This window comes from Apteryx mantelli, chromosome 1 (assembly GCF_036417845.1).
Source record: "Apteryx mantelli isolate bAptMan1 chromosome 1, bAptMan1.hap1, whole genome shotgun sequence".
Lineage (NCBI taxonomy): Eukaryota > Metazoa > Chordata > Aves > Apterygiformes > Apterygidae > Apteryx > Apteryx mantelli.
In genome coordinates, this window is record NC_089978.1 from 124,933,005 (window position 1) to 124,954,089 (window position 21,085).

The following is a 21,085-nucleotide window of genomic DNA, read 5'->3' on the forward strand; positions in this document are numbered from 1 at the left end:
TGTTTCTTCTGTCCAAAAATTCGAAGGGTTGTTTCCATTCATTAATTAAAGATATCTGGAGAAGGAGTGTGTAGAGCGGGTAGTTTTGGCTTTAGGCAGCTTTAGACAGCTTACAGGACTGTGTACTGTTGGAATGGCTTAGGGCTGAAAAAAGGGATCAAGTGGTTGAGCTGTGCAGTTTGCTGGAAGCCATCACAAACAGTCCAAATTCTACTAGGAAGATATCTTTTAGGTTTTCCTTTGGCTTTATAAGTGTGATTTAGAAATGTAGAAATTCTACATTAAATGTAACCCAGCTGTGAAGGATGAACAACAGTCTGGTTGTTTAATAAGAGCAATAGAATCAGTGATTAACGTCTCAGTCCTGCCTCCAAATTTGCAAGTAAGCAAAAGCTCAATTATGGGTTTGCTGATCCTAACCTTCTTGAAAGGAAATTTTATACTAGTATTATACATTTTCCTTGTACTTGTCAAAATATGTCCTGTAAGTCAGACTACATTGCTGATGTATAGAGAGGCTGAGGCATGCTTCACCTTCAATGAAAAGTGGTGTTACAGGACCACAAGGTAGGGAGAGGGAGAAATAGTAGTGCAAGATAGACAGTCATTCTTCCATGCCAGTACTTTGTACCCGTAGTGCTTTGAGTATATGGAAGAGAGAAGGGAGTAGAAAATGGTGAATAAGGAGGCAGGAGTCCAGAAGGTGTGGGGAGGGGGGAAGAAAAGGAATGGGAAACAGGGAAGGTAAAAAGCTCAGCCATGAGATGTACATGAAATACTGGCAACTGCTGACATACAGTTTATTTGAATAGTCCATGCTGGAAATTAAAACATCTATCTACTACTTTTTTTTTCTGACCACTGAGAGCTATGCTCTGATTTGCTATTTTTACTATCAAAAGATCACCAGACAGGAGGAACACAAAGTAATGAAAATATACTAGCTATCCCTACTGAGTTCTGACTGAAAATTTAACAGGAAATTAAATCCAGCATAATTTTTAAGCTACAGATTGTGCTTCAGCTTTAGCAACCTGTCACTTTCTTAAAAGTTCATAAAAGAAATCACACACGCTTACTGTATTGATAGCCGTCGTTTCTGAGAACAGTAAGAAACAGGACTACCTATAGACCAGGGAAGTAGACAGTTAGATACAAGCTGTCAGTAGAGAGATTCTTGCTGTCCTTTTCTGTTTTCACTGGGGTTTTAATTTTCTTGCTCTAATAAAATTGTAAATCTTGTCCTTTGCAGTTTGATATGGGGTTATTTACAGACATTTCAAAATACCAGAATTTCTATTCCCTAAGGGCCAACCCTTGTCTTCAAATACACCCATGACCCCTATTGAGTTGCATGCATCTCTGAAGGCAGAATTTGGCCTTTTGGCAACAAAAATTCTTTCATGTAATATATGCTTTCACTGAATGTAGAATTTCAAATAAAGCCTAAAAGTTTAACCTCTTGACTGCTGGTACCTATCCTGGCAAGCATAAAGCATCTCTATTGCCAAGTGTACAAGTATCTGAAGGGAGGGTGTCGAGAGGATGGGACCAGACTCTTTTCAGTGGTGCCGAGCGACAGGACGCGAGGCAATGGGCGCAAACTGAAACACAGACACTTCCATCTTAACATGAGGAAAATTAATGGAGATAATGACAGGATTTCCAGGAAGCCCAAATTGTCATATTAGAGAAATGTCTTTAAATTATTGTTGATGTTACAGTGATAGCTTTCACGGAAAGTGGTGTAAGACTAGAGGGAGGAGTTGTTTCCTGGATGATCTCTGTCAGATTTCCACCTTCTAGGCCTTGATTTGCCAGTTTGTGTTTGAAGCACTGCTTACGTGTTTTGCTGCTCCTTGTGTGTGTTTTCATTTTTCTTTTTCTTTTTTTTAAATGAATTCTATGAGTTGTGAGTTTGTAGGGTTACATTATAGCTCTTCCATAATTCAGTTTGTGCATCTTATCTGGACCTGATTAGAAAAGTGAAAGAACTGTGAGCTTAATGAGCAGAGAGGAATGGAACAGATTAAATGGATGTGAGTCTTACTGAAAGAACAGACAGTAAGACCGCTATGGGAGTTATGAAAGGAACCTTGAGGGAGGAGGCTGCTATCTGGGACATGGTGAGAAATCTCCAGACAAAAATACAGCAGCTTTTGCTTTAAAAAAAAAAAAAAAAAGGAAAGATGGAGGAGCAATAGAAAAAGGTTTTTATTTGAGCCAAAAAGTTTGAGCTGAAGCTAGGAGACAGCAAAAGATTGGTTTTCTGAGTTCATGCTAACAGTCAGTGCTGAAATTCTGGGGGTGACCATGGGGCAGGAAAACAACTAATGCCTTCTGGCTTAAGAGAATAACTCAAAGGGTTGGAGAAGATGGAGAGCTAGGACTGCACCGACTCCTGTAACCCACAGAGCTGAAGTCAGAGGTAGGGTCACACCAAGGACAACCACAGTGGACTTTGCTTATGGCCATTTAAGGGTGCCAGAAGTAGTGCTGACAGGTAGAGAAACTAAGGAGAATGCCTGGTGAGACAGACAGGGAAGAGCACTGACTTATCCATACAAAGCACTGAGAGGAGAAGCTTTGGGAGCCACAGATGATGCCAGTTCTGACGGTTTGCCTTGACGTACTGTGTTGTGGAACTATACAGGCACAGGGGAGCTGTTTTCACTTATGTATGTGCTTGTGAAGCGTGTCCTGCCTTTCTACCCATTTGTGCATGTGAACAGATTTCACATCAAGCACTATCTATTTCACATTTTGTGGCTTTTGGCAGACAAGCAAAGGTAGAGAACTGGGTGAATACTTGCCCCAGAGCAGAGCCTATTTCAAATGTATCTTTGTGTGCTGTAATGCTCTTGTTGTATTCCAGCACTGGCTAAGAGCTTTCTGATATAGGAGTCTTTAAGTTGTAGTTCATGGAGACTCTCATTTGCTAAGAGTGAATACCAGTATGAAAAGAATCTGTATAATAAGAGATTTCTTAATGCTGTAGCTCTGTAAGACTACTGCAGTTTATTTGTGAAATGATGTTAGAAATTTAAACACTGAAAATTCTTTCGTGAGCAACCAATCTTATATCCACAATTAGTAATGCACAGCTCTGCCATTTCCTCTTATTATTAATCTAAATGTAATTTCAGAATTGGACAAAGTGTGTATCCCATTTTTCCTTAAATATAAAGCTTTGTAGGTTAAAGCCACTTGGTCTTTGACCTTTATTATTATATATATATCACTGGAAAATTGTGAATCATGCAGTCCATTTAAATTAAACTGCCTTTTTTTTCTTCTCAGTTTTCAATTACAATTTTTTCATTAAAAATATCTTTATTTTATGTCTTGTTTTTCTTTCTAAAACCTTCGAGAGGATATTTTTATTAAAAAAAGAGTATGTCTACTGATTCTTTGGTAATTTTAAAAGGAAAAAAAAAAGCAAAAACCCTGTAGTGTGTTTTGTATTTGCACATTTAACCAGAATGATTAAAGAATGACTTTGAAAAGGCAGATAGTGTTCAAAGATTAAAGGGAATGTGGATACTCTCCACCAGAGATGACTTTAATAGCATAAAACAGAATTCTGCAAATACTTAAAATCGAGTACTTAAAATGACTGAATTGAAACTTTCCAGCTGCTATTTTAATAACTCTTTGGTTTTCAAATAGGTGAAAAATATTGCGTTTTGAGTCGGGAAAAGGTGTTTCTCTACAGGTTTTTTCCATTGCTTCTATGTACCCTAAATTATGGGATCAGAAGTTTGGCATCAAAATGATGAATATGCCTGTTCTCAGAATGTGATGAGACTATCTTTTCAAAGCAGCTACTTCCCTCAAGGAGATTGCATATGGTGTATAGCATTATGTGGGAAAAAAGGGCATTTCCTGTGTATTTTATTTGCAGAAAGGTGTATAGGTTGGAAACAGTGTAACTGGTTTCACATTCCATTGCCTGATACATCTGGCAAAATACCGTGACACATGAGAAATATTTGAAATAACTGAAACATTCAGCTTTGAGATTTTTTTGTTTACAGGTCTGGTCTAAACCTTTTAGTGCCCATGGGCTTTGTGTAACGCCTTAAAACCCGTGTCTTTACTCTTAAGCACTGACATATCTATAGAAAGGTGTTTAAGAAGTTCAAGACATTGTATGTAATTAGAATGTCCTTTTATCAGAATCAAAGCAAAGCTCCAAAATTTTGTTTTCAGCTAGACTCTTGTTTAAAATGCTATAGTTTTTTTTTATTTGATTTTAAAAGGGATACTAGGTTTATGTCTTCAATTGTACCTTCACGTATCATTCCAGTTGTGGTCTGGCACGGTATCGAAGTTGGTGGAATGAGCACTTCTCAAACCACTCAGGAGTAACATGCCATTGTACTCTGGAGAAGTTTCTTAGTCATTTCTTTAACCAATTGCTGTTTGAACTGTCGTCTTCAGTTTATAGATCTAAGCCATTTAGTTAAATGGAGCAGCTGACAGCTCTAAATTATTGTTTCAAGCTGTATGCACATTCACAAGAGTAACATTACATGAATTTTCATCCCTGGCTCATATTTCAATCATAATGTAATCTTTTGCCGTTGGTAAAAGCCAATCAGGAAGACAGTCCTGCAGGTAGGGGGTGGATTCTGTGGCACGTACTGCACTGCAGTTTTTAAAAGCATTAATACAGTATGTTTAATGTGCTGTACCTGTTTTTTGCATGCTGTACTTCATCTCTCTCACTTTTATCAGTTTGCAGTCTTGAAATCTTAAGTTAAATCTTCAGTTTTAACTGAGCAGTCCCTCTATCTGTGATGTAAAATTACCTCTTTTGGTGAAGGTTTAAGCTAATGTGGTGTACAAATCCCAATTAGGGTGAGCTGAAACATGTGTGAAAAGAGCCATTTTGGAGTATGGCTCTATTGTGTGAACTCTTAGGAAAGCCTTTACCTATAGCCTCCTCAAAGTCTACTTTGTAATATCTGTTTGATGAACGTCTGTGATGATAAAGAGGCGAGACCCCAGTAACATTTCTGTGATTTTTAGGTATTTTCAAATGGTCATCTGGTAAATGAAGAATATGATGTTCCTCCACGGCTTTCACCCCCTCTTCCAGCTGCCTCCATCATCCCTAGTATAAAGTAAGTTAACTTTATCTGTAAAATAAATATCTGTAAAAGAAATTCTCTACTGCTAAAAGAAAAAAAAGGAAAAAGAAAGAAAATTAACTAATATCAGTTGGTAATTGATTTTCCATGAACTTTAATGTGTTTTTACAAAGAGAATGTAAATTGTATTAAGTGGGAGCAGTTTTAATGTTAATTTAACATATTACATTTTATAGCAAAAGAGAATGAGTTGTGGCAGATATTGTTCATAGGCATTTGGCAGTGGGAGCAGATGCTCTCCATTTCTGCTTCTACTACTGCTGAAGAAGCGGAGTCAGAGCTATTTATTACAGGAGATGAGAGATTCTAGGGAAAGTGCTAGGGGTAAAGAGCATGATTTGTATATTTGTGCATTCTGTCACTAATCTAGAAATGCTTTCTGGACTTTCTGCACATGGAGCTTTATTCAGGGGTCAGGCCAGTATTTTTTTCGTTTGTCATGGCTTTAAAAAAAAAAGATTACCCATTTTAAATGGAGTCAACTTCCCTAAATTCCCGAACATGTTTTAGGAAATGTTGATGTTTCAAGCTGCTCACTGCTCCTAGTCTTCCAGTAATGTGACAGTTTATTTGTTACCGAGATGTTGCTCTGGATAGCAAGTATTGTTTGGATTCTGAATCCCACAGGTTTTTTGGGGGGGTTTTTTGTTTGTTTTTTGTGTTTTTTTCTTTTTACAGAAGAAGAGATTTTTTTAAAAAGAAAAATTGGAAGTGCTATAAAATCCTTTGTCAATTGTTGTGTTTTTGTTAGGAAATCAGAGGCTATCACAATGTTTGCTATTATCCTACAGTTTCTTTCCAATGTACTCTGTGATTCTTGCTGTTAAATAAAATAATGGTACACTGTGTGCATACTAATATTGAGAATATTCGCATTAGGATGTAATTTTGCAGTATCTTTAGCATCCATTCCATTGTTGTTGAGGTAGAGGTAACATTAAAGGCAAGTATATCTCAGCATTTCATTAATAGGTTGTTTTTTCCTCTCCCGAAGTGCTAGAGTAAAGGTGCAGTGGAGCAGTGGCTCTTTCATTCAGAAGCATATTCAGGTGGACTCAGAGCTGAGTTGAAATTCTCCATGTTTACTTTCAGTTCAGAAGTTAATTAGGACATTAGCCAGACATTTTGTTGAATGTAGTTGAATGTTAAGACGTAACCTGATTTCTGCAGGGTCTCAGAGAAGTCGTAGTTTGGATATCTCATGTATTCATTTCCTTCTATAGATTGGACTCCTTGGCTTGCTTATTCCTCCCATGATACATTCAACTCATGAATGGGCCACCAGGGTCAGGCAGAAAGAGACAACAGTAACTCTGGAGAGACTAAACATTTTGATGTTCCAAATCAAATTATTGAATTGTGAAGAGGGGAAGATTCTTGTTTTTATTTTTCATGTTGTTGAAATGCCAAAACATTCTGCTTCATGAAAGTCTTATATTTTATTCAGATTTTTACAAATGTAATCAAGAATTAAAGTACAATATATACCATACGATGTTCACTGGAAATTCCACAAGATACTGTGGCAGTGTAGCCAGGGACAACATGGATATCAAGCCAATCCAAAACTAAAATGTGTAAATTTAGCTTCACCAAAAGAAATATCTTTGTTAATTTCAGTCTTCTGAGTACAAAACTGACATATTCCAGCAGCAAGAATGTCTGCATTTGGTTAAAACCAAAGATTCCATTCCGTTTCAGGAAGAAATTCACTTTGATTTCTGATTTAGTTTTATGATCGTACCTTTCAAAAAGTGTACAACACATTTAAATTTTGATTATAAAATGTAAAAAATATCAATAAAATGTAGGGGTAGGAAGTTCAAAGTATCTACTATATAGATAATATCTATTATACAAAAGCAACTACTAAACTGTCATAAGGAATGGCTGTTAAAATAAAGTAGTCATAGTATGTTATTTTTTGAAACACTAATATGTCAGGTTTAAATACTTTTCAGTTTAATTTTTTTGTTGCCACTAGGTAATGTCCCTTATAATCTATAATGAAGTGTGGCAAAATGTAGGTGGAAAAATTATTTTTTTTTCTTCAAAAATAGCAAGTTTAATGAGCTTCAACTATATTTGCACCAACCACAAAAACTGCTTTCAAAAAGACAACCCAAATAATGTTCTGCATGATGTAATTTGAAATGCCTGAGAGAATATTTTTACAGACTATTTTTCCTTCTCTTAAGTTGACACTGTAGTCCACTCATACGTTGGAGTATTTTCTGTGCTTGCTCCAAAATACTCTTGCTTTTCTAAACTGTTCTACTGCAATATGATGCAAGTTTCTCATTTTTTCCTACTCTCTGATCTCTGCAGGGCTGTGGCTGACAACTAGTGTGTTTCATAGAGATCCAAGTAATTTTATTTTTTCTAATTATTTTCGTAAGTCTGTTTTCAGAAGTTTGATCCAGGGATATATTGATCATGTATGAAATGCCTTACCCTAAGTAAAAATCAGTCAAAATCATCTTTGGTTGAAATGCCACAACTCTGAAATATCCCTATCATTTTTTACTGAATGTGACATTATGAATATGACATTTTTTACTAAATGTCATTAACATAAAATCACTGTTGTCTTTTTTTTCTGGAAACAATGCCAATTTATTTTCATTTTAGTAAATTAATTGTTATTAACTGTATCTTAATAATGAAATGTTGGACTCATGTTAACCAAGCATATGATCCATAATTTCCACTCACCAACTATATTGCTGACCTTAGATATGAAAATGGCTATTCTTTTATTGGACTGTTTAAGCATTGGTATAATTTTGTCAGATTATTTTTAGACATTTTGATCAAATTGCAATTTTATGCTTGAAAAAAATAAAATTTTCATGTCAAAGATACAGAACAGTTCTTCCCCAAACTTAAAGCTAAGTAGTGTCCATTTTATTTGTGCAAGTAGGTCCCATTTTGCTGTATCAATAGAAAACTGGCCTCCTTAGTTTCAAAAATGCTTTACACCACAGCAACATTTTCTGTGAGAGCATCTTTATTTTTAAGTAGGTAATGAGACATTCAGTTCCAAGTACCTTTTCTATTTTATAAATATATTAAGAATATCTCATTGCTTTGAGGCTGTTGAGGAAAAGTAGCACAGAAGGGTGTTTCTCATCTTGCTATCCCATCTTGGCCACATTTATTTAATAACCTTTTTCCTTTTATTATGAATACAGAAACAAACTTTGAAGGTGAAATCAAAGTTCTGTTAAAGGGAATTGTGTCTTTGAAATCCTGGCCCCCTTGAAATCAACTTTTGCCATGGCTTTTCTCCAGTGGTCTTAGAAGGAGCGCTGCTTCCGTAAGGATTGCTAACCTCTGGGAGATGGCGGCTCAGAAGCACATAACCTGCACTTAGCTCATGGCCTGACAGGCGGGCGAGTTGGGATGCATCAGCCATCCTGCGGTGACTCTCCTTGTGTGCAAGCTTGCCCTGTGATAAACAGAAAATTGAGGACTCCTCTGTGGATGAGGGCAAACTACTTCAAATACACTAGTATTAAGAGTAGAGCACACACAAGGGCAATTGCCAGCCATGGAGCAGCTGATAGGTGTTGTCTTGATCATGTGATCCATCTAATTTTACGCTTATTTTGCTAAAATGGAGCTACGTTCAGGCCTTGCAAGATTCAGGCTTTTTTCTCCCTTAGGAAATAGTATCATGCAATAGGAGAGGATCTGTAAGACAGAAGAGTTGGTAGTAAGGACCTGATGTCTGCTCTGAACATGTTATGGGCGCAGGGGCTGAACTAGCTATAGTCTTGTCCCATGAATTTGAACTGTCTTTAGCAACTGGAACGTAATAGGTGCATGCTTGGAGTGTATCTTGTGCTTTAGTTTAATCTGAAAAGAATCCAAGCTGTGCACTCCTCGGTGTAAACCAAAGGCCAGTAAGAGGGGACATTGAAGGGATTCATTTCAAAAGTACAGTCGTAATCCAGACCAAAACACTGGTGTACGTGGACTACAAGTTCGTATTGTCCAAGTTCTGTGAATCGGGTTACCAGGGGGACTTTTCCCTGAAATACTTCTAAATAATTGTGAGTTATTGGTTTCCCAGAAGTTCTGTTAGATTACAGCTGAGCTGGACTTGAAGTGACTTGACAAAAAATACTTCTCAGTTTTACAGCTTTTCCTGTTTTGCCTTTGGCCCTTGATACTCAGAATGAATCACAAAGGAGACTGACATCTAGCTTCTGCTCTAAAAAAACATAAAATGCATCTCTTAGCAGAATGTAATTCTGACTTTCAGTTTTAAAACACTGCCAGCTAAGGAGTAAGGAAGGGGAACTACAGAATATTATAAAACAGTGTGCCATTCAGTTCTGTATTCCTCTGTACACAAATTTTCTAAAAATGTAGAGTAATAAAGTTTTTAAGAGCTTAATTACTGAAAATTTTCCTGACTTGTTAAACAGATGCCTAAGTATTTCATACCTTAGGTTATAATGACATATTCATCTTTTTAATTGCAAATAATTTTGAAATGTTTATCTCTTTATTAGGTTGGTTTTGTGTAGAACAATAGAGTGACATTGTTACAGTAGAACAATAGAGGTTTAATCAAACACAATTTGATCTTCAAAAAATGTCAATAGTCGTGGAAAATGGGATAGACTTAAAAGAACAATAAACAGGGATTTTGGAGTCAAATATTACAAGTGGAATGTAAATTGGAAGACTAATATGATTTTTTTAAACTGAACTACAAAATGTTAATAAAATATATGATGCACGTGTAGGACAAAGTTATGACTCTTATGGAGGGTATTATCTATATGGTAGTATTGTAAAAATATCTAATGCTTTACAAATAGAAAGCTCTTTTCAAATACTAATCCTGCAATATATACAATCTGACAAATGTTATCCTTACTTTAAAGATGGAGAAGGAGAGACTTTACTAGTCTGAAGGATTTGTCTAAGCTACATAGCAGTCAGAAGCAGAGTCAGGCTTGAAACCTGTGCCTCTGCTAACTCCAAACCAGTAATGATTCCTTAGCAGTGCAGTAACATTGGGAAATAGATGTTGGCATACACATGCTGGTACAGAGTGCTCTAGGTTCTTGTGGTTACCGAGTAAATAAGAAAAAAGCAGGGGCATGAACTAGTTAAGTCTCATAAATTTATTTCGTTTGTAGGTGAAAATAAACAATTATCGGTAAATGAATCTCCCTGTTTGCCCATCTGAGAACTGGTTTTATTGGGACTACTGATAAGACTATCTGTTATAATGTTGTACTTCAAGGCTGATCGTCACCTGAACTCAGTTTTATCCTGCAAATTTCCTTAAGTACCTTAATTCCCAGCATTTCAAGAATCAAAATCCCTGCTATAACCAACTTCAGAGAGGGCCTACTGCACAACTTGGGCACAGACTCTACATTCTGTTAGGTACAATTTCTGTGAATGTGTATCGTAGGGGGATTTTTTTTTTTTCCCAGTTGTGGCCTCTGGAGAGGGCTTCAAATGAGATTACAAGATTGGCCTCCATATTGGTCAATATTGGGCATTTCTGATCTAAAGATTTATATCTCAAACATTGCTATTTGCAAAAGCCAATAATTAAATTCATGTTCAAAAAAAGAACAGATTTATATATTTTATATATAACATGTTCAAAACGTCCTAGATTGCCATGTACAGATGCCTACACATCCATAAAAATGAGAACAGTTATTCTATGCAGGCCTTTGAACTTTTTACCTGAGAATTCTATGGCACAGTAGGGTTTGTCGTTTTTAAAAGAAATCTCACGTTCTACAGAATTCTTATTGTCCTGCTGCATTTTTACCTTCCTTTCTTTAAATGGCCATACAGCAGTGACACAAACCTCTTGTCTGTTAAAATAGGAATGGAAATCAAAGATGGAAAAAGGAATTTCAAGCTGATTTGCTGCATTTACAAAAGGCCTTTTGCTCCCTCTACAGAAGGTGGCTCAAAACTGCAATACAGTTTACAGTTCAGTGACGTAAATCTTCTGTCTTTCAACCTTGTCTTCAGTTAGTAGGTCTTTACAAAAGAAATTGGATTCCCACCTTTCAGAAGCTTGTTCCTTTAAGTCAGAAGTATGTTACTGATTGCAGGAAAGAGTGTCCGAGAAGTTAAAAATACCTAGGGAGCTCTAGATTTCAATCATGTTCAAACAAAAGCAGCGCATCCGCCCCTCTGCCTTCTATATATTTTTTTCTTTCTCTGTCATCTATCTTTTTTTTTTTTTTTTTTTTTAATTTAGTGACCCCTAGTACTCATGGTGGCTGCAGTTATTCATTTCTGTTCACACAGTACCTGGACATTCTGAAGTCGTGTGGCATCATCTAGTGTAAATGGTGAAAAATATACATTTTTCCTTTAAGAAACGTGCTATATGTCAGGTGCTGTTTATGTTGGAAAAAAAGAGGAGATAGGCCTAGCCTGTCAGTTCAGCTCTTGCCTTATGATAAAATCAAACTAATCAGATCACCAGAAGAGAAGTTATGTCCACTCCCTTCTCAGGTTTCCCTATCGTCCTTAACAACTTCCCTAAATGACATATTAAGTAGATGTGTCTTGTAATGTGGTATGTAGTTCAGTGCAGGGGCCATTTGCCATACCATCAAGCCATACATCAAAACGGTCATGAATGCATTGCATATCTTTCTTTATAGGTCCTTAAGCTGTTGGCTCTTTTTGTGTCAAAGAATAAATGTACTATTTACTGCATACTTTATCCACGTAATTTCTGAAGTCATACACTCACTGCTGTTGGTGTACAGCTCATTTAAGATTCAGACGTCTGTGGTTTTCATGTATGATTGAAGTGAAGTGAATTAAGCCCTTAATGTAACCTTTTCTATTTTGAATTTTTTGTGAGCTTATTTATTTGAATGTATCATTGCAATCATTATAGACAGAGGAGCTATATGTATAAAAGAGCACATGTTGATTGCTAGACCTATAATCTAGCTAGTTATGTCTTACAAAGGGCAAAAGATAAGATGCTGGACTTGTTAATATCTAACAGAATCACTTTCACCGGACGGTGCTACCTAAAATGAATTTTCTGCCTATCATTTTGTTTAAGCTCCTGGAGCAGAAAATCAGACAGTAGGGTTTTTAGTTTAAAAAAAAAATCTCACATCCAGCAGTGTTCGAACTTGTTACCTGTAAATGGAAATTGTATAGTCTCTCTCTTTCCTGGGCTTCCACTGCTTCCAGGAAGTATTATGAGGCACTGTTTAAGATGACAATTCCAGTTCAAAGTACAAATACTTTTAAATTATAGGCAAATTCTTGAAGTTCGATAATGGTATGGCTGGAACAAGGCTTCACTGAAAGGATGAGTGTCCGCTCCCTCCCTGAGCCTTGCTAAATATTCGTTGCTCTGAATTAATTTTTATTTTGTTCTTTTGATAAGCGCAAACAGGTTAAAGCTATTTAAGTGCTTGTTTTGTAGTCTAATTCTTTGCAATTCTCTGCTATGTTGTGCTTTCTTAAAATGACAGAAAAGCCAGTAACCATACAATTTTTAGTTTGACATGGCATTTTTTGTTTTTCTTGTATGTAGAGATGTGTATTAGGACATTTAGGCTAAAGGAGATTTTGTAATAATTAAACTAAAGCTGATTTTTTTCACATCTCCATAGGTGCCCTGTTCCTCTAGCAAATTCGCTCTCTGATAAATCGAGAGACCATACAGATGATGATGATGAATACAAAGTTCCTTCTTCCCATCCTGTAACACTGAGCTCACAACCACCTCATTGTCATAATATAAAACCTCTTGCTCGGTAAGGTCATTTATCAGATTGGAAGGCAACTTATTTACAAAAACAAAAGAAAAAAATAAGCTTTTTTCTTCCTCTGCAGAATTTAATTGGGTTCAACATCTATACTCGTGGTTAAGCTGCCTGCTTTCTAAAATGTCTTATATTTTCAAGCTTGGATTATTTATGCCTCTGTTTCATTTGAACATCACCACAGTCATAAACCTGTGAAGTTCACTGTATTGTATCTCTATGGTGTCAGAACTCAGTGCTTTAGCTTTTCAATACCATTCCTGCAGTTGATGCTTTTCTCCCTTAGGTTGAGGTTTTCAGACCTGACTGGGAGATTCAACCTCACAACTCTTGCAGATTTCATTTTTAGGAGAATTGTGTGACTAAGAACACCAAAGTCAGCTTTGAAAATCTTCAACTTTCACATTTTATTTAATGCATTTTAAGAAGCAACAGAGTACTAAAAAATATGTGAATCAGCATGCTGTGTCTAGCAGCTGTACATACATACTTTTATTCTCTTTTTGTCCCACTTGTTCAATGCCTTTTTGCTTTTCAAGCCTGTTTCACAGCAGATTTTCTTTGTGCTTCTCAGGAAGAAAACCTTTTTTTTATTCAGATGGAATCTCTCTCTTTTGCTTTAAATATGTTCTAAAATCATATCCCCAAACTGTCACAGTTTTTGAATTACTAATGGATTGTGGCAAGGAGATTTGGAGCCAAGGGACATGGCAACAGAAGGCTGTGTCACTCATGGGGAATTTCTTAGTGCTTGACTCATAAAGAAAATCAAAATGTCTGGAATGAAAAGAATAAGTCTGAAAAAAAAGGGCCAATCCCCTATTGGTCTTGTAGGTCAAAGGTATGATATTAAAATCAGTTATTGATCTGCAAAGTTCAAACTCTTCTGTTATTAAAAACTGTAGTGACATATTGCCACTTTTTTTTTTTTTTTTTTTTGCTTTCTCTTTCAGAATTGAAAGGAACCGCCATCTATAAAGCTCAACTTATCTCTCATTCCAAAATTAGCCAGTTACAAATTCTAGGCCTCTTTAAGCCTCTTTAATCAGAGATTTTGTACAAGTGAAGAAAAGGTCATATTCTGACCACTCCTTGCAAGCAGGTTACAAATTCTGAGAAGCAGAGGCTGTCATTACCAGAAATGCTGATTGCTTATAAGTGAACGTTACAAAGTTGTTTGAACTTTATGGTCTTGCATACTTAAATTCTTATATCCTACTAGCAATTTTTTTGTTGTTGTGTTAAAAAAAGAATTGATGATGAACCGAATTATATGTTGGCCAAGCAAAAAATAAAAAAAAAATCCAAGGTCCTAATCCTTTTTACATCTGCCATTTTTTATCTGGGTTTGTTGAACTACTTCTGTGTGGGAATGTCTTTCTCTGCCATGTCAAGCATCTAAGAGAGGGCTGAGTTGCTTACGTGACTAGAGTTACACAGGATGTTACCTTTCTTAGATAGAAGAAGAGAGCAGTATATGAACAGATTACCTTGGTTTAGCAGCTCCTGAGGGCTGTATCTACACTAGTAAATAGTGAGGTGTAATAGGAGTGGGTCTGTAGAGTGAAACGATTGATGCCAAGAACCTGACATCCAAACTGTATGTTTTGGGAAGTTTTAAACTCAGACTAGCCCTAATATGGTCCTGTGGGCAGAGTAACCTTTACTAATTATAGCACACCAGATCAGCTCCTGCAGGGCATCTTTTAGGTTGATGTCATCCAGAAGCAATCCAGTCTGCATGCTCTGATATCTCTCTGAAATGTGGACCAAAGTGTTTTAGTAGGGATGACCAGGAGATTTGTTTGAAAATCATTCTCCTGATCTGAACTAAAACGCTAATCTAGGTGTACCCTGAAAGATTCTTGGGAAAATCCCCAGCTGGAGAACTAAGAACTTCTCAATTTCTGGTGTACTGGGTTTGTAGAAAAAGAGTTGAGTGATGCCAATTGGCTGGGCCAGGGTTTCACCAGACCACAAGAATTATTCAGAGGCCATACATGGAAAGAAGATTTTCCCACTTTCTTCTAGTTTTTAGTTTACTTTTTAGCATGCTGGGTCTTGCCCTTATGTTGTCGTTTTGGCGTTAATCTATGACTTGATGTAGAGAAAATATCCTCAGCTTGCCATTCAGGTCGCTCTGATGATTAAAAACAGCAATTATTTTATACAAGAATGTTATCTTGAAACAAACCACTCTCCTAAGCATTAGAAAAAAAACAAAACTTGTTTTGAATATTTGTGTATGCATATATATAATGTTCCATATATTTAAAATGTCTCCTTTTATCAGTGCTGGTTTGTAAAAGCTGAAGTGAACCTTTCAAAAACAATCTTGATTCTAGTTGATGCTCTATGCTTACATGTTGGACCTGGGCAAAAAAAAAGAGAAATAAAAAGCTCCTTCCCATCCCCCAGGAAGTGAAATTTTTGTGAAAAGAAACTTTTTCTCTCATGGGGGGCTCTAAATGGTTAAATTTTTCAGTATTGCTTAGCAAAACTGTTGACACCAATTGATATTTTTTATTTTCATAATTTTTTTTGTCATAAACTTTTAGCACTTCTCAGTTCTGTCTCGCAGTGTCACCTTCTTTTACCTTTTTTTCCTAGGTTTTGCATCCTTAGCTCTTGGATAGTACTTACAGAGTTCAGTAAAATAAAGAACCCACAGAACTTCTTGTGAACTTCCTGTGGGTGATTTGTAATTTATGAACTACATAATTCCTCCATCCTACCCCCAAATTTGTATTTATTCTAAGATTTTTTGCCTTTTTGCCAGTAGATATGACACTTCTAAAAATAGTACAAAAATAACACATAAAATGATTCACAATCTTGTTTTCTAGCAGATAAGTTAGTTTTCTGGTTTGTTACAGCTGATCTCCTCCTCCCACATACGAGCAAGTTTAGCAATAAGAAATGGAAGAGAAGAGTTTCAGCTTTAGTCTAATGTAGCTACTGTTAGAGGAATGATATATTATTACATTCACTGTCTTTTCCTAGTAAAGCTGTTTCCGAAAAGAAAAGGACAAAAGGTTTGGTTGTTAGCACTAATTTGCTGCCATTCTTCCTGGTGTTGTCTACTGCCAATGTAAACAGCTATTTCAGCATGATTTCTAAACTGATCACTTAACTGGGCTCACTGTGGCCTGGAAATTTCTTCAGTGCTGCCATGATAGGTTGTCTTGTTGCCTGTGGCTGGTTAAATTATTGAAAATGAAGAATAAATTCAAATTAAAGCTGAAAAGATTCTTAGTTATTTAGTGCCTCTGCTGAGGAGTCAAAAGAAGAGTGTTGTAGCCACTGCATTTGAGAGATTGAACCAATCTGATTTCAAAGATGGAAGAAACACTTCCCCTGGCACTCCCCTGGGGAAGCCAATACACAACTAAATAGCTCTTACCATTAGAGTTTGTTTTGCTTTTTTTTTTTCAGTCTTGTAATTATTTCTTATGTTTATTTCATTACCTCTAGTTATAACTCTGGGGACCACAAACACAATTTCACTTGCTCTTTCCTGTTTATATACTCTAAATGATTCCAGACCTGTATTCATCCCTCCTTTCCATATGGCCCAAGTAGATACAATTAGTGTTCACACTCTTGGTGAAACCCCAAATCTGAAATTCTAGCTGTATCAACCTCTAGCAGGTTTGCCAGCAATTAGTAATAATGGTGTGTGTAATATCTCCCTCTCCCCCCCTTTCTCTCTCCCCCCTTTCTCTCTCTCTCTGTCTCTCCCTTTCTTTCTCTCTCCCTTTCTTTCTCTCTCCCTTTCTTTCTCTCTCCCTTTCTTTCACCTTCCCCCCCCCCCAACTGTCTAGCATGGTGCCCCCTTTCCAAAGAAACTCTCTGGTTCTTTCTGAACATGCAGGGTCCACAGCTCTAATGACAGGAGTCATTTCCCAGTTCTTTGACATTTATTCGAGTAATATTTAATATTATTAAAAGGCTTTCATTCTCTGTTATTGTCCCTCAATCTTTCAACTGAGTCATCATATAAAAATGATCTCCAGTAGATAATTATTGGTATCTTTCTACTTTATTGCCTGAAACTCTTAAGTTTGTAGGTGGTTTTAATATTAAATTTGATACTGTTGTTTAATTTTGGGGGAGTAATGTACTTCTAATTTTAAAATATTAAAAAATTGTAGTAGAAGAATCAGCAAGACTCAGCTTTTCTATAAATAAATTAATAGATGCATGTAAAACTACTTTGGCAGAGATTGTTTATTTTACATTTTAAATGTTTGGCTAAGAATTTAGTTGAAATACATTACTGCCAGCAGTGTGTTCTGTTTTTTGTTTTTTGGGGGTTTTTTTAGTACCTTTTCTTTCTGGGTACTTCAGTGTGGGTAATTACCAAAACCCACATTTCCCTTCTTTATATTTCTGCAAGGGGAATTTTAACAGTTGGGAAGGTGAAATAGGATTGAGTCTGTGACTTAACTGGGTGAATAAACATAGCTCTGAAGTGAGGACTATATTTAATGTTAGCTCTTCCTCTATCTGGTATTTAAGCCTTGAGTAACTTTTTTAAGCAGTGTCAGTATCTCACCAAGAAAGCAGTATAATTCCGCCCAGGGATTTTGTTGGGAGTTAGCTAGTACCCGCTCTCAATATGAAAAACAAATTTTAAAATTGGTACAGTTTATATTCTTTCATTTGTTTCAATATAATGGATTGTGCCAACTCAGGTACTTTGTCATTCTGGGAATTAATACTCAGATAACTGGTAGATTTCTTTTTTCTTTAATGTCTGTCTTCAGGGTGTGTGAGAACGGTCAATGCACTGGAATAACGAATGGAACACACAGTGCTGCTTCTGAGATGAAGAAATCAAAACATCCAGAGTTAGGTATATTTTTTTCCTTTTTGTTTAATTTTTCATTCTTTAACAAGAAAATTTACTCTGTGCCATTCTAGGGGTACAGCGAGAAAGCATTCACTTCTTGTGATTGTGTCATTCAGGAGATCTCTATGATGCACCTACTGTTCCAGTACCTTTGCCACCTGCACGACCTCCTACCAGAGACAACCCAAAACACAGCTCTTTGCTCAACAGGACACCCTCCGATTATGATCTTCTGGTGCCCCCTTTAGGTTGCAGACTTTTTGCTGATTACATTTAATGGTTAATATAGCATAGATTAACCAAATGCCATGCTTATTGAAAAAACAACCAATGTGTATGTTAAGAGTACTGAACAAGCTATGGACTAAATCGCACAGCTGTGCTTCAATATTTTCATGAAAATCTGTGCTTGGCATCTGTCTGTAAGCCCTTATGGAAGACACAGACAAAAAGGCAGACTAAATCTGTATTCAGACTACAAAGAAAGGCAAAAATGTTTTCCATAAAATAAATTATGAATTTTTGTCATTTAATGTGAAGTTTGACTATTGCGATTTAACGCAATTGTGGAGAGTTTTTTATATTGTAGCTTGAATGTTTATGTCTATTTTATCACATGCAAAGAACAAGGCCTAAGAGGTAGCATCTGCGTTAAAGAAAATTAAATTTAAAAATGTTTTTGTTTCTTTTCCCATTATCAAGAAATAGTCCAAAACTCACTGCTGCCTACAGTCATCAAAAACAGTCTTTCCCAACCCTGATTTGTGCTCTCGTATCCAAAAGTCAGTGAGCTTTTTGAGGCCATCTCCTATACCTTGATTGACAAACTCAGCTGTATGATTGCTAGGCTATGCTGTGTGTGTCACCATCCAATTTTCTGGTTCCATAAAACCTCTGAACATTTGCCATGTTTCTGCCACTATACTTTCTGAGGTCCCTGAGTGTTCAGATTTGCAAGAGTGCATAGAATTGAAAGGAGAAGAGCAGATAAAAATCACATTGCTTGGTAAACCTAGTCCTACCTGCACCATCTTTGTATAGGGGTAAATTTTTTTGCCAAGGCTTGAGAAATTCACGTCGATCTCTTGGGTCAGAGCTTTAAATCAGCAGATCTTCCAGTAAGATGATACACAGTATAAAAGTAGCAGATCTGATGTAGTCAGTGTTGATGTTTATAAATACATGTATTTTCTTAGCCACTGAAGCATAGCTGTTGTTCTACAGTGATATTCAGCAAGGTCTTCATTACAGTACATTCTTTGCAGTTGAGCCACTAAACAAAATCTCTTCCCCTATCCCAGAAAAGAAACTTGAGTGCTGCCAAAGGTGGTTCAGAGCATGTTTTAGAAGTGTGTTGTGCATAGTAAGAGTCAGGTTTACACTTTTGTTACTGGAGTCACTGAACTGCTAGGTGAACCCTAGGAGTGAGGGCCTCTGTTAGCAGCCAGAGAAAAATAAATTTTAGGCTTCGCTCTTTACTGTACTATTCTTATTGAAGTCTTACTTATCTAATAAGTCTTTCCTAAATGCAGGTGAAGATACCTTTGATAGCTCGCTACCTTTGCTTCCTCCACCACCACCACCTGCTCGTCACAGCATCATTGAGCACACAAAACCTGCTGGTTCAGGAAGCCGACCTCCTTCAGGACATGAACTGTTCCTTCAGCCTCCTGGTAGGAATGCAAAAGGAACAGTGTATTTTATTTAATTTTCATTTACTCCAGAAGCTTATCTGTTCTGTGATAAAGTTGTCATCAAGCCTCAGAAGTCTGTTTTGCCTGTAGCTCAGTATATAAAAACCAGAAAAATAGGTTTTTAAAATGGTGGAGATGAAACAATTCAGAATATAAAAAGACTCAGGTTTTCATTATCATGAAGTAATGAGATAAAGTCAATATTTTTATACGAGGCCTCACATTTTGGTAAATAGTGCTTTTCTAGTAAGGATCGTTACTTTTGAAGTGCCAGGTTTTCTATTGTGCTCTGTGATACTAGTATGTATCATTTTGTCAAATCCATTGTCTTTTATAGTTCAATATAATACATGCCTTTTGTCTTATTTTTAAGTGGGAAAGATGAGAAAAGAAGGGAAAGTAACATCCTATTTTGTTAGCACTGTTATTGTAAAATTTTGCTGCAGAACTATATTAATTGTGAACAGCACAATTGCAGGGTTCTCTGATTCATAAGATTTTTTTGATAATAAAAGTCAGATTTTCACCTCTTTCCCCCAAATCACTGTCATACTTTTTCAGTCCAGTATTTGGCTTTTAAAAGACATAAAAGCTATGCTCACAATTTATGTATTTTGTCTTTGAGTTGAACAGTGTTTGATTGGCAGGGCTAATTAATTTAAATACATTTTCTGATGATGATACAGATTACAACAAGATTTTTATGGGTTATAGTCCATGTCTATGAAGTGTGTCTTTTTTTCTTTTTTTTTTCCTTCCCCCCTCTCCTGTCTTTGGAAACTTCCAGAGGACGTTGATGGCAAGTTTACCTGTCCCAAGATTATTCCCAGTGATTATCTGCCTTGTGGTATGATTAGAACTCTTCCCCCTCCCATCTCTTTATATGAGTATGAGAAGCAGTATGGAGAGTACTGAAATGTTTTGATGGATGGTATCACAGGAATGCAGGAACATAGATGACAAGGAATTATGTGCAACTTCATAATAGCCTAAGAATTTGTAGAGTGTTTGCCTGTCCTTTGTGGATGAAAAGCTATGGGTTAACAGTGAGCTAGTGAAGTTTTGGAAAAATTAGTAGAGGTGATTATTCCAAAAGTTATTTGTAAGACTTTAAGAAACAGGGCTATTCCTGCACCCCATCTGCTTACAAGTTAATGAAGTTGCTCACATGTGCCTGGATGCTTACACCCACCAAAATCTGATTCAGCAGCTCTGATCTTCTTACCCCAAATCTCAAAATATAAAGACCACACAAAATTCATCTAAAAATTAAACTTTCAGGTGTTCTATACCCACATTAATATTGAGTAATCTGACTTATGTGTCCTCAGAAATGTGCAAGTTTTACTCCAGCATTCTTTCCTGTTGTGCTGTGTCACAGGTACTGTATTGTTCTCTAGGAACAATAGTCACATAATACTAAAATGTTCTTCCTATCTATTGGTACATTTAATAAATGTACATCTCATTTAACTACAGCTCTTAAAAGAAAGTAATTACGTTTGGAAACAATTACATTCCAAAATTTAAGATAAAATATATAAAAAAGAATCCATATATCAGAAAACAGATGACTGTGTTGTG

General features: G+C 36.3%; 1 protein-coding gene across 1 annotated transcript in view; it reads left to right on the forward strand.

The window, feature by feature from the left end:
- The window catches only part of CBLB (Cbl proto-oncogene B), a 140,615-nt gene that overhangs the window by 107,869 nt on the left and 11,661 nt on the right, over nt 1-21,085 (forward strand). Inside the window, exons 13-18 of the mRNA XM_067300840.1 lie at nt 5,035-5,129; nt 12,800-12,943; nt 17,722-17,810; nt 17,924-18,055; nt 19,340-19,480; nt 20,289-20,348. Of these exons, the coding sequence (XP_067156941.1) occupies nt 5,035-5,129; nt 12,800-12,943; nt 17,722-17,810; nt 17,924-18,055; nt 19,340-19,480; nt 20,289-20,348 (661 nt within the window). The remainder of the gene's footprint in view (nt 1-5,034; nt 5,130-12,799; nt 12,944-17,721; nt 17,811-17,923; nt 18,056-19,339; nt 19,481-20,288; nt 20,349-21,085) is intronic.